Below are 13906 nucleotides of genomic sequence, written 5' to 3' on the forward strand. Positions count from 1 at the left end.
TCCCAGCCCTCCCCACCCTCTCCCCCTCACCTGCTCCAGGGAGCTGCGGGGTGTCCTGCGGCCTGGCAGGGCCTCCCCTCCCAGGACGCCGCCCAGAACCGCTGGGGCCAAGGTGGTCCTGGCGCTGCCCGGATCCCGTGCCCTCAGGCGCCAACCCCTCAGGCTGTGACGCAGCGCCCGCTGCTGCACGCCCTCGAAGAAGGAGCTACTGGAGGCGGCAAGTGAGTGCCGGGGCCCCCAGTCACCCCTAGCTGGGGGTGCTGGAAGGGTGCCACCGTGAGTCAAACGCTGGGCCAGAGCTGGGCAACCCCACCTCCCACACGGGCCACCCACTAGGACCACTGGGGGCTCTAAGAAATACCGATGCTCACTGGGGTTCCAGCCCAGGAGATTCTGAAGTAATGGTCTGGGTGCGGCTTGGGCTTCCCAACTTTTCCAAAGCCCCCAGGGTGACCCCCCCGTGAGCAGCTGAGGCTGAGACCACAGCTCTACTTGCCCTGATCACCTGGTTGATCCTCGCCACACTACCTGGGTGCGTGGGGGCCACACAGTTGATGGGGAGTAGAGCCGAGCCCAGGCCCAGGGACCCAGGACTCAAGAGCCCACACCAGTATTTCTGCCTCCACTCGGTTATAAAGGTAGGGAAACTGAGGCCTGGGGGAAGGTCACTTCCCCAAACTCCAAACAGCAGCAGACCTGGGATCCAAGCACTCATCTCAGGCTACAGGGCAGCCTCAGATATGCTGCAGGGAGATATGGACTGTGACCCGGTACCCAAAGGCCAGAGGATAGACTGGGGGAGGGAGGGCTACATTCTGAAGGATCATGGTGAACTGAGTTTCCTTAGAGTTCCAGGGACGCATTAAAAGAGACTGAGGGTCCAAGTGGACCAAGTGGGTGTGGGGCTGATGGATGCCAGGTGTATAGCTTTTTTTGGTTTGCTTTTATTTTTTTCTTGTTTTGTTCTTTTTTGTTTGTTACTTTGGGTTGTTTGTTTGTTTGTTTACAACCCCTTGTGTCGAGGGCTGACTTTCAATAGATCGCAGTGTTGGAGCTCCTCTGCTAGGTGCATAGCTTTTAAGGACAGAATTCTTAACCCTGCAGCTGCTAGGTTACATTCCCGCTGACATTCTGTCAGTGAAGCTGGCCCCTCCTGACCTCTACTGGCTCTCTCACCCATAACCATCAGCCTGGGCTCTGAGTCCCAGCATCCCATCTTGTATAAAAGCATCACAAGAAGGTCTCACTACAGGGACCTTCTTGCTCCTGATTCAGTGTGATTTAGAGCAAGCTGCTTGACCTCTCTGAGCCTCAGTTTCTCCAGCTGTGTAATAAGGCAAATGGGGGCAGGGGAAAAAGTGGCTCCTTCACTGATTCATTTACGGTATTTGTTCTGTGCCTTCCGCAGCCTGGGCATCTGCAAGACGCTGGGAGACAGCGGTGAGGAGACAGACACGGTTCCCGCCACCAGGGGGCTCCCACTTAGCCAGGAGATGGGTGAGAGGTGGGTCCAGATTCTGGGGAGGGAGACGAGCTTTAAACCAACCTCCCCATCAGGTTCCAGCCACCTTGGCAGGACTCTGTGTCTGTGCCCCGACCACTCCCTGTCCCCCACAGCTCTGTGCTCAATCACTGACTCAGCGTCCCTAGGCTACCACCCCCGGCCCCATGCCTGCTGGGCACCACAGGGTGCCAGCCCCCATGCTGGGGCCACAGAGAGGAGCAGGATGTGGCCCATTCCCTATGGGACACTCCATCCAGTGCTGAGGACTGCTCACCTTCCCACCCCATGTCCTCCAGGCCCAACCCCAGGTCACGAATTCACGGACACCTGCTCCGCCCACTGGCGCTGGGAGAGCTGCGTCCTCCAGAGCAGCAGCGCCCGGTGGAGGGCCAGCTTCCGGCCGGCCTCCTGCAGGGAGCCCCGGCCTTGCTCCTGGGGCAGCGCCTGGGCCTGGGCCACCACCACCAGGCCGTGGGCTGCGGCCCCCCCCAGGGGCTGAGCTGAGGAGGGCCATGTTCCCTGAGAAGCAGACAAGAGATGAATCAGTGACCACCCTCTGCTCAAAGCCATTGGTGGACGCTGCCTCAGGCCCCTTAGGACCTCTCCCCTCGTGGCTACTGCCCCCTCCCACCACCCCCAAACCCTCCCCACCGGGGCACCTGGAAGATCCCATCTTCCTCTGTCACGTTTTGGTCGGTCGGGGGCAGGAGTTGTACATCCCCCTAAGACCAGAAGCTTCCCAGAAGCAGGGGCTACATCTCTTCCAGGTGGAAGATTGAACAGGTCTCTCGCCTAGAGGAGCTCATGAGGGAGGTCAGGATGGGGCCCACCAAAGCCTGCTGCTCCAGGGACCCCTCCGGACCCTCCCAGGCCTGCCAGGCTGCATCCCCGAGAAAACTCCCGATCCCATCACCTCCCGCCACGAGCATCCATAAATCAACTGGGCGACTGCAGAAGGAGCTTAAGTGATGCTATTTGCTGGGGTGGGAGAGAGAGGGAGCCCCTTGGCCCACCACTTGCTCACCTGCCTCCCGCCAACAAAGGGGCAGCTGGGTCACCTTCGCCCCATCTGAGGCCTGGAGCTGCTTCGTCTGCACCCACTGCTGCAGGCACATCCTCAGGGTCCCTGCCCGCGGTTGGCCATGGGGTCCCGGTACCGGGTCCCTCTTTGCGCGAACCGCTGCCAGGCCCCAAAGCACCTGGAGAGCCAAGAGAAGGTGCCGGTGCTCATTGTAATGCCTGCAGCTACAGCCTCCTGCCATGTGCCAGACACACCACTGAGGCCTTGGGCAAGCCACTCACCTCTCTGAGCCTCAGCTTTCTTGTCTGTAAAATGGGGCTGCTGTGGGATGGTGCAGCATGCCATCTGCTCAGGCCACACCGTCACTTCTGGGTGCCCGGATGGCCTCAGCAGCCTCCTGCCTGCCCTCCTGCATCCACTGTTGCCCCCGCCCCTCCAGTCAGTGGCTACACAGTAACCAGAGTGATATTTTTCACATCTCAAATCAAATTATCTTACTCTCTTGCTAAAACACGCCAGCAGCAGTCCCCTTGCTCTGATGATCAAATTTCGACTCCTCCCCACTGACAACAAGGCACTGTCTGCATGGTCTGTCCCCCACCCACCATTACACACCTTTCCAACTTCATCTCAAAGCACCCCAGCCCCCAACCCCATACTAACAGGGCTCCGACTGGACTGCCGTTCTTTGCATTTTCCATGTTCCTCTCCCTGTCAGAGGTCTTTGCACATGCTGTTCCATTCCCTCTGCCTGGCACTCCTGTCTGCTGTCCCTCCACCAGTCAGCCATGCACCCTTCCCATCTCTGCTGAACCCTGGTCGAGGTCAGCTCCCTTTGTCAAAAGTTCTCATAGAAAACTCTATTGGGGACTTCCCTGGTGGTGCAGTAGTTAAGAATCCGCCTACCAATGCAGGGAACATGGGTTCAATCCCTGGTCCGGGAAGATCCCACATGCCGCGGAGCAACTAAGCCTGCGAGCTGCAACTACTGAGCCCTTGTGCCACAACTACTGAAGCCCGCGCGCCTAGAGCCTGCACTCCGCAACAAAGAGAAGCCACTGCAATGAGAAGCCCGTGCACCGCAACAAAGAGTAGCCCTCACTCGCTGCAGCTAGGGAAAGCCCGCGCGCAGCAACGAAGACCCAACGCAGACAATAAATAAATAAATAAATTTATGAAAAAGAAAACTCTATCGGGGGATGCAATCAGCAAAATGCAGACAGTAGGAAACTCTACCTGACAAGCAGCCTGGTTTCTTCAACAGATAACTTGCAAGGAAACAAAGAAACAAACAAAAACAACAGAGGTGAGTCCCTAGATTAAAAAGAGCTTAAGGACCCCTCAACCAATGACAGCATGTGGGCCTTATTTAGATCCCAATACAAACAAACTATAACAACAGGGACTTCCCTGGTGGTCCAGTGAGTAATACTCCATGCTCCCAATGCAGGGGGCCTGGGTTCGATCCCTGGTTGGGGAACTAGATCCCGCGTGCATGCCGCAACTAAGAGTCTGCATGCCACAACAAAGATCCCACGTGCCGCAACTAACAGCACAGCCAAGATAAATAAATAAATACCCAAACCAAAAAAAAAAAACTATAACAACATATTTGCTTGTAAAACAATTGGAAATTTGAATGCTGACCAGATATTTGTTGGTATTAAGGAATTATTCATTTTTTAGGTGTGATCCTGGCATGGTGGTTCTGTTGTTTAAAAGACACTTTATGTTTTAGAGATGCTACAGAAATATTTACAGATGAAATGGTAGGATGCATGGGATTTGCCTCAAAATTATGTAGTGGGGGAAGTAGCCAGGGTACGGATTAAACAAATTTTCTCAGGAGGTGATTTTCGTGAAACTGGATGATGGGCACACTGAGGTTGATTATCCTATTTTCCCTACTTTTATGTAAGATTAAAAGTCCCATAATAAAATAGTTAACAAGGAAAAAAACAACTTCATGTAGATCTGTGTTTCTTCCCTTCACAACACTTAACTTTGGTGGTATTCACACACACACACCCTTTGTGATTGTTAATTTCCTGCCTGTCTCCGCACTGGGCCATGGGTTCCATGAGGGCCAGTGACAGTGGGCATTAAGCTTTGCTTATAACTAAATCCCAGCCTCTGGGCGGTGTCTGCCAGGTCTTAGCATCTCAGTAAATGGCACATGTATTCATTTCTTATTTTCATCATTTCAACACTAGGAGTCAAGAATTGACTTAAAGTACATCTCCCAGCTGCATCTCACCCTCTGCCTCAGGGGAGGCGGTCCCCATTTCCACTTCCCCCTACCTGCAGAGCCAGGCCCTCTGGCACTGGGTGTCCAGTGGGGACACCCAGGCCGCATCTGCAGCAGGAGAGCACCATGCCTGGGGGGGGCGTCTCCATCCTCTGAGCCCTCAGCACGGCCCCGGAGGCCTCTCCCTGGACCCCCTTCTCCTGCCTGGCCCATTCCTTCTGATGGCACCACAGGAGGAAGACTACAGGGAACGAAGAGAGGGGGAAGAGAGAGTGAAGGGAGGGGAAGTCAGGGCCAGGAGGGACCACTGACTCCTGGGACCCCAGGCCATGTGGCCTCCGGCCAATCCCTCTCCATCTCTGGGCCTCAGTTTCCACACGAGTGAGTCATGTCTAAGGACTTGCCAATTCTAACACTCAAGCTTCTGTCCGGCCTGTACCAGCGTCCATGGCACACAAATGCAGGATGCGCACCTCTCATACTCTGTGTCTTTGAGCTGGTCACTTCATGTCTCTGTGCCTCAGTTCCCCATCAGTAAAATGGGCACAATGCCTTGCTGAGGTCACCACGAGAGAATCAAATGAGATCTTGTCTGGGAAGTTGCCAGAGTAGATACTTGATAAGCACTCATTCACTCACTGAGGACTCCCTGCCTGGCCTGGCTCCGTCTCCCCCGTTTCTCAGTGCCCCACATCTTACCAGCCTGCAGGATCTGGACTCCCCTGTCTCCTCCTTCTGGCCTCGGCCCAGAACACAACGGAATCGCTGTGCTCCCGCCTCCTCCCTCCGGCTCCTTGGACTGAGAGTAAAATTGCCCAGAGAGAAACTGATGCCCAGGCAGAGGGAGGGCACCTGGTCCCAACCCATCCACCCCAGTCCTGCAGTGCCATCTGCCTGCAGGAGCAAAGGTGCACTGAGCCACCCCCTGTTCTGTTCCAGACAGTACGTTCTACTCCTGATTATGTAAGTGATCTGGGGGGAGGGTTCTGCTTTTGCTGAATTCTCGAAAAAACTATTAGGATTTTTTACAGCACACATGCATTAAAATAAATATTACTTAAATAATTATTTTAAACACATTTGTTTCATTTAGAAATAGGAACAAAAACAATACATCACTGGAATGGAAAATGGAGGAAAAGAAAATAACCACCTTTAATCTCACCACTCCAGAGATGACCACCATTTTAGCATTTTTTTGGGGAGGGGGATGGGAGATGACATTTATTTATTTGTATTTTTAATAGTGGTAAAATACACGTAATATAAAATTTACCATGTTAACCATTTTTTTAAAGGAATACTGATATGATTATTGTGACTTTCTTTTTTTAACTTTTTGAATTTTTTTATACATCTTTATTGGGGTATAATTGCTTTACAATGTTGTGTTAGTTTCTGTTGTACAACAAAGTCAATCAGTTATATGTATACCTATATCCCCATATCCCCTCCCTCTTTTTTTTTTTGCGGTTCGCGGGCCTCTCACTGCTGTGACCTCTCACGTTGCGGAGCACAGGCTCTGGACGCACAGGCTCAGCGGCCATGGCTCACGGGCCCAGTGGCTCCGCGGCATGTGGGATCCTCCCGGACCGGGGCACGAACCCGTGTCCCCTGCATCGGCAGGCAGACTCTCAACCACTGAGCCACCAGGGAAGCCCTCCCCTCCCTCTTGAGCCTCCCTCCCGCCCCTCCAGGTCATCACAAAGCATCAAGCTGCTCTCGCTGTGCTATGCAGCAGCTTCCCACTAGCTATCTGTTCTACATTTGGTAGTGTATATATGGCAGTGCCATGCTCTCACTACGTCTCAGCCTCCCCTTCCCCCACTGTGTCAAGTCCATTCTCTACATATACGTCTTTATTTCTGCCCTGTGACTAGGTCCATCAGTACCATTTTTCTAGATTTCACATATATGCGTTAGCAGACGGTATTTGTTTTTCTCTTTCTGACTTACTTCACTCTGTATGACACACTCTAAATCCATCCACCTCATTACGAATAACTCAGTTTTGTTCCTTTTTGTGGCTGAGTAATATTCCATTGTATATATGTGCCACATCTTCTTTATCCATTCATCTGTTAATGGACATTTAGGTTGCTTCCATGTCCTGGCTATTGTAAATAGTGCTGCAATGAACATTGTGGTACATGACTCTTTTTTTTTTTTTTAAATTTATTTTTGGCTGCGTTGGGTCTTTGTTGGTGCGCGCAGGCTTTCTCTGGTTGCAGCGAGCGGGGGCTATTCTGTTGCAGTGTGCGGGCTTCTCATTGCAGTGGCTTCTCTTGTTGTGGAGCATGGGCTCTAGGTGCCTGGGCTTCAGGAGTTGTGGCTCATGGGCTCTGGAGCGCAGGCTCAGTAGTTGTGGCACACGGGCTTAGTTGCTCCGCGACATGTGGGATCTTCCCAGACCAGGGATCGAACCCATGTCCCTTTCATTGGCAGGTGGATTCTTAACCACTCTACCACCATGGCCTCACATGACTCTTTCTGAATTACGGTTTTCTCCGGGTATATGCCCAGTAGTGGGATTGCTGGGTTATATGGTAGTTGTATTTTTAGATTTTTAAGGAACCTCCATACTGTTCTCCATAGTGGCTGTATCAATTTACATTCCCACCAACAGTGCAAGAGGGTTCCCTTTTCTCCACACCCTCTCCAGCATTTGTTGTTTGTAGATTTTCTGAGGATACCCATCCTAACCCATTTTTAAATTAATTAATTAATTTATTTTTGGCTGTGTTGGGTCTTGGTTGCTGTGCACGGGCTTTCTCTAGTTGCAGTGAGCAGGGGCTACTCTTTGCTGAGGTGTGCGGGCTTCTCGTTGCAGTGGCTTCTCTTGCTGAGGGGCACTTGGACTTCAGCAGTTGTGGCACTTGGGCTCAGTAGTTGTGGCGCACGGGCTTAGTTGCTCCGCAGCATGTGGGAACCTCCTGGACCAGGGCTTGAACCCGTGTCCCCTGCATTGGCAGGCAGACTCCCAGCCACTGCGCCACCAGGCAAGTCCCCATCTTAACCATTTCTAAGTGAGCAGTTCAGTGGTATTAAGTAATTCACATTGTTATGAAACATTTTAGTATTTTTGCTTCTGGTTTTCTTTTCTATGCACCGTTTTACGTTCATAGGAAAAAATATTTTAGGTACTATTTTTGTATTCTCTTTTTGTTTTTCATTGAACATTGCCATAACCCTTTTCCTTCTCATTAAAAATTCTATGCAAATACCCATAAACCTACTTCCAAGAAGGGGAATAATGTACATAAGGAGGGAGGTGAAACTTTCAAATTGATTGAAATACTTCCATCTATCTCGAATGTTTTTTCAAATCAAACATGCATTACTGTTATGATTAGAAAGAACACCAGTAAAGCTACCGAAACAAAAAATAAAGAAAAAAAGAGTGGGGAGGAATTTAAAACATCTCAATAAGCATCATATTGAACTGTTGCTAAATGTTAAACTACAATTTTCTCTCTCGCTGTTGGGTATTAGACTATTTCGAAGTTTTCACGAAGTGTAAATAACGCCGTGATGGACATCCTTTTGCACAAATCTTGGTCCACATGTGCTGGTTTTATCCTCATTCTCTTGTGGGGGAGGGGAAATGGGGGACGAGGAGGGAGGGAAGGCCACTGGCACTGCCCAGGTCACACTGACTGACCTGGGGTGTCCCAGACCACCTGCTTCTCCAGGCGGTGTCCACCACTGGCTTCCTTCCTGAGGGGTCTCGGTCCTGGCCTCCCCCAGAGGATGGGGGTCCTGGCCCAGCCTGGATGTGAAGCCACCCTTTTTTCTGCTGCTGAATCAAGTTTCTCCACTGGGACAAGAGAGAAGAGGAAGAGGGACGTTGGCTGTAGCCTCAAGTGTACCCTGAGCAGCGAGGGTGCGGTGGGGGGCAGGCACCAGGAAGGGCGGGGACATGAGTCAGACCTTGTGGTTTTAACCATACCATTAGACTCCCCTGCCTCTTTGGGAATGAATGAATGAATGGAGAGATAGAGCACAAGAGGCAGGGTTTTCCTTGGGAGACAAAACCTAGAGCTGGGCCCTCCTAAAGCACTTTTCCCAAGGAGGGAAGAACATAGAAGTTCCCTCCTAGCCCTGGCTGGCAAACCACTAGTTAAAAATAACAACCGGGACTTCCCTGGCGGTCCAGTGGTTAAGACTCTGCACTTCCACTGCAGGGGGCATGGGTTCAATCCCTGGTTGGGCAACTAGGATCCCGCATGACACACAGTGAAACCAAACAGAAACAAAAAGCAAAACAAACAAAAAGTAGCAACCACTGAAACGGTAGAGTGCTTGCTATGTGCTAGGCAGGGTTCTGAGTCCCTTATGTTTATTAATTTAACCTCACAACAACCCTGAGAGGTATGTACTATTATGATGCCATTTTTTCTTTAATCAACTTATTTATTTATTTATTTTTGGCTGCGTTGGGTCTTCGTTACTGCACGCAGGCTTTCTCTCTAGTTGCCGCCAGCGGGGGCCACTCTTCATCGCGGTGCACGGGCTTCTCATTGCCTTGGTTTCTCTTGTTGTGGAGCCGGGCTCTAGGTGCACGGGCTTTAGTAGTTGTAGCACGCTCATTCAGTACTTGTGGCTCGCAGGTCCTAGAGCGCAGGTTCAGTAGCTGTGGCGCACGGGCCCAGCTGCTCCACAGCATGTGGGATCCTCCCGGACCAGGGCTCGAACCCGTGTCCCCTGCATTGGCAGGCGGACTCCCAACCACTGCGCCACCAGAGGAGTCCCTATGATCCCATTTTAAAGCTAAAGAGACGAAGGCACAGAGAGGTTAAGTAACTTGCCCAAGCTCAGTGAGAAAATGTGGGGAAAAGAAAAGTGGCGGAGACAGGATTTGAATTCAGGCAGAGCTGGGTAATGTCTGGGCTGACACTGCCTCCCCCCTACTGTCAACACTCAGGAGCAACAACCTGCGCCCCAGGAGAGCCTCCTCCCCAGACACACGGGCACTTCGTCATCTCCCCACGGTCCAACCTGGAGGCCCCTAACCTTTTGGAAGGTCCGCGCCAGCAGGGCCTGCGTGTGTCGTCCCCACACCGCCTCCAGCTGGGCCTCCCGGAGCCACAGTGTCCACCGCGGCGCCCGTAGGTCCCTGCGCAACAGCTGCCGGCAGCCCAGCGCCACGGCCGCTGCCATTGCCCGCCGCCTCTGCGCCCAGTGCCGACACGCTCTGAAACATCTGGACAGCCACTGCCGGCTGGGGACAGACCAGGCTGACCAGGGGATGGGCCCAGTCCCCAGTCCCAGGGAGAGCTGGGGGCTCAGCCGCACCCGCGTCGCCTTTCCAGCACGGAGGGTGATGCTCCACGCTGCGGCAGGAGAGCTGGCTGGACCCCGGGAGAACTTCCCTCTATGGAGGGCTAGCCTTGGAAATCCCAGACAAGAGGGCTCCTGGGGGCAGGGGAATGAATGCAGGACACCCTCACGGGTTTAGGATTCCCGGGAGCGGCAGCCCCCGCGTTCCTGTCCTTGGGGCCTTCCCTCCCCCTGAAATTCTGCAAGGATCTGCCATCCGGGCCTTATCTCCATCAGGCCCGAGTCTGCAGGCAAATGGGAGAGGAGGCGCCCCAGGAGCATGGCCCTGGCTCCCACCCGCAGCCCATGACCTCACCGGCCTATCTCAGAGTCCAGGCTCACAGTGTTTCTGGCTGTGTTCTTGGAAAACAAAGGGACACGACACAGCACTCAGGCCAAGAAGCAAGCAGGACTGGACACCCCCTGCTAAGCCTGCCTGCCCACAGCCTCCCTTTCTGTGGGAGGGTGACAGAGGAGTGACACCCAGCTTGGAGCGAGAATTCCTGGGAGGCAGCCCTCCTCCCCCAGCCCTGAGTGCCCCAGTTCCCATCCCAGACCCCTCTGGCCTCTACCTGCAGGGCACTCCTCACGGGGGCCATGTCTGGCAGACCAGAAGCCGGCCTCTCTTCTTCCCTGCCGACCTGCTCCCGCGGGGTCCTGTCCCCTCCTTCCCGCCCAGGGAGGATGGCCTGGGCTGAACTGGACAAGGCTGAAGAGCAGAGTCTGGCCTCCCTGCTGCCTGCCCCTTGAGGGAGCAGGGGGTCCTCCCTCTGTCCCCTGCCGTATGTAGTCCCTGTGGAGCACTTCTCTCCTCGTCTTACAGGGTGGCCAGGAAGGATCCCTTGCTCAGGGTCAAGGGCAACCCCGGGAAGCATCTCCAAAGTAGTCTCCAGTGATGCAGGCTTGCTGCTTGCCTGAGAGTCTGAGATACCATCCTGGATCCCTGGTGCTTCCGGGAAACCTGCAGTTTCCCTGAAACCTTGGGAATGTTTCCTCCTCTCATCCCAGGAAGCAAGCACAGGCTGGCTGGGCTGGGGGTGAGCAGGGAGTATCTGGCCAGCTCTGGTCCAGGACTCCTGCTGCACAGGGCCTGGGGGTTCCCAGGGTGCCTGGCACCTGAGACGGACTGCCTCACGCTCCAGGCGTTGCACAGAGGCCAGCAGCTGGTGAATGGCAACTTGGGACGGAGCCCTAGTCCGGCTCTGGGCAGGGGCAGCCAGGTCCTCCAGGATGAGGGGTTCCCCCACGAGCCTGGAGGTCCAGCCCCCCAGGCCACACTGGGATCTGGGGTCTGGCCATATGTGCCCTTCGAGCGGGCCCAGGCCTGCAGCAGGCCCAATGTCTGGGCAGGGGCTATTGGTGGACAGCAGCCGGGACCACCTCGGGCGGGAGGCTGGGGAAGCCAGTGGCCCTCGGGGTAGAGGGCTTCCCCCGGGGCATGCTGTACGACCGGAGGCGACGTCCCCACTCAGCCACGCTCGTCTCCCTGATGCTCAGGTCGCTCTGCTGGACGGCAAATGCCTGGGCTCTTCCTTGGGGCCTCCCGGCCAGGGACGGCAAGTTGCTCGGCTGTCGGAAGCTTGAGTTGGTCAGCTGCCGGGCGTGTCCCTCAGGGCGAGGCCCAGGCTGGGGCTGGTCAGGTTGCTCTGGACGCGGCAGGGCTCCTGGCACAGCGCTGCTCCCGGGGATGGTGTGGTGGCAGCCCCCCTGCTCTCGGCCTGGCCCACGGGCACCCACCGGCCATGTGTACTGGCCAGGCTCTTCCGGAGTCTCCATTGCTCTAAAAAGAGGACAGTTATGTCCTGGGGGAGAACTTGGTGGTCAGTGCTGGGGAGGGACAGGGCGCCACACGGGAGGGAGCCCAGGCTCCAGAGGTCTGCGTCAGCTCTGTCATCCCAGGCGGACCAATGGATGCACCCGGGGGGTCTTGAGCCAGAGCAGCGACCTGGTGACAGTGCAGGGACTCAGAGCAGGGACAGGGCAGGGGAAGGGAGGAGGGCAGAGGGAAGCAGGGAGATAGCTGGGAGGCTGCTGAGGGGTCCCAGGCGAGAGACGATGGGGCTGGCATGGGGGCGGCAGGAGGGTGGAGAGAAGGAGACAGATCAGGTCTGCTGAGAAGGCCTAGAAGAGGGTGAAGGAAAGAGAAGTGTCGCTGATGGCTCCCTGGTGTCCAGCTTGAGCAAAGAGGTGCTGGGGCGTCCGCAGCTGGGGTGAAAGCAAGACTCAGCATATCAAACAGCTAAACGTGGGCTGCTCTGGCCCCAAGGTGGTGACGCTCCCTCCCTGCCGGTCTCCCCAGCCCCCAGGCCATTCTGCAGCCGGGAGACAAGGCCTCTTGGGGGCGGGTGAGATGCCTGGGAGGGCCTGGCAGGTAGTGTGGGCCATGAAAGTTTGTAGATAGGAACTAAAGGTCAGAGAAGTTAAGCACCTTGCCCCACGGTCACACAGCTAGAACACAGAGAAACCGGCAAGTAAATAGGAATCTGAATTTGTTTTTGGGCTACTCCCACTCTTGGCTGCACCAGCTCTGTGGCCTTCTGGAAGCCCCAGGAACCTGAGCAGGGAGGTTCCCAGCCCACCAGCGCTGCCAGAAGACCAACCTGTGAGGGGCCCCAGGGGGGTGGCCGGCCTGGGGGGGCACATTCTCCTTGTGGCTGGTGTCAGGTCTCAGCTCCATGGGCTCCAGGGCAAAGCCAGGGTGGCAGTGACCTTGGTCCACACCGCAGCCGGTCCTGTTTGATTAGGGGGACTCTGAGGGGTGAGGATAGGGTGCCTGCCTCCTACCCAGCCACGCCCAGCCCTGGTCCCCACTCCCACGCTTCCCCAGCATCCCTGGTTTCCCTGAGGTCCAGCCCCAGCTGTCCTGTTCAGGGCCCCTTGGGGTCTCCTCTCCCCAACCCCTGTACCACCCCTTTCCCTTGTAATTTTCTCGTGTCTTCCGGCACCCACTCCTAACACTGATGACAGATCCCTGTGGACCCTGCTTCCCGAGCAGCCCTGTCAGGGGAGGGCTCTTTCTCTCAGACCTCTAGGCAGGAGGGGGGGCCCTCTTTGCTTCCAGTTGCCCCTTCCCGACCATTCTCCCTCTCTCCTCTCTAGAATGCTCTGGTTCGAAGTTCCGGGCAGGCCAGGAAGGAGTCCTCGTCATTTACTCCTTGACGATTTCAGCTCCCAGCTCACTGTCACTTTCTGTAGCACACGCCTAACTTCTGGGTGGTTCCACCCTGCACGTGGGCAATCGCTCCAACTCCTGCTCTGCGAGTCCTTGACCTTCTAACCTCCCACCACCCTGTCCTTCACCCAACCTCAGTCACCTGCTCCCAGGGTCCCCCCAGACTTTGTCATCCTCAGAAATTGCACCCGCCCCATAATTTCAGTTTCAGAGCCCACACCCATCTTTCCAGCTCCCTCCCTCTGGTGCCCCATCCTTCCTTCCATGAGACCCGACCCTCTGCCCCTACCACCCTTCGTCCTCTGACCCACCGGACCCACCGTGATGTCTCTCTCCCGCCTCCTGCAGTTTAACCATCCGGCGTTATAACCATCCCCTTTGCACACCCCCTGGCTCCCTCTCTGCCACTCACGCAGCAAAATCACAACATAGGTTAAAGTGACTAAAGGAAACCCTACAACTGCATGTGGTGGCCTGCTCCGAAATTACCACCTTCAACCTCAAGCGACCCCCAAGGCTGCTGGAGAATCAGACTCTAGTCCCCTCCTCCCCACCCTCTTAGAAGCTATTTCACACTTTCTCTGCTATCCTCAAGCCTCTGTCGCCTCTTGTCCTCTCACCCCCCTGCAGCAGACCTTGTTC

The 13906-nt window shown here is 55.1% G+C and overlaps 1 protein-coding gene across 1 annotated transcript in view; it reads right to left on the reverse strand.

The window, feature by feature from the left end:
* CUNH1orf167 (chromosome unknown C1orf167 homolog) overlaps positions 1–13621 on the reverse strand; it is a 17906-nt gene extending 4285 nt beyond the window's left edge. Inside the window, 14 exon segments of the mRNA XM_024750008.1 lie at positions 31–205; positions 1836–1999; positions 2518–2639; positions 2642–2703; positions 4827–4909; positions 4911–5014; positions 5461–5572; positions 8435–8590; positions 9787–10077; positions 10665–11549; positions 11551–11687; positions 11690–11919; positions 12693–12824; positions 13554–13621. Of these exon segments, the coding sequence (XP_024605776.1) occupies positions 31–205; positions 1836–1999; positions 2518–2639; positions 2642–2703; positions 4827–4909; positions 4911–5014; positions 5461–5572; positions 8435–8590; positions 9787–10077; positions 10665–11549; positions 11551–11687; positions 11690–11919; positions 12693–12824; positions 13554–13621 (2721 nt within the window).
* Between the last annotated feature and the right edge of the window lie 285 nt (positions 13622–13906).

Source organism: Neophocaena asiaeorientalis, unplaced genomic scaffold (assembly GCF_003031525.2).
Source record: "Neophocaena asiaeorientalis asiaeorientalis breed wild unplaced genomic scaffold, Neophocaena_asiaeorientalis_V1.1 scaffold275, whole genome shotgun sequence".
NCBI classification, from domain to species: Eukaryota; Metazoa; Chordata; class Mammalia; order Artiodactyla; family Phocoenidae; genus Neophocaena; species Neophocaena asiaeorientalis.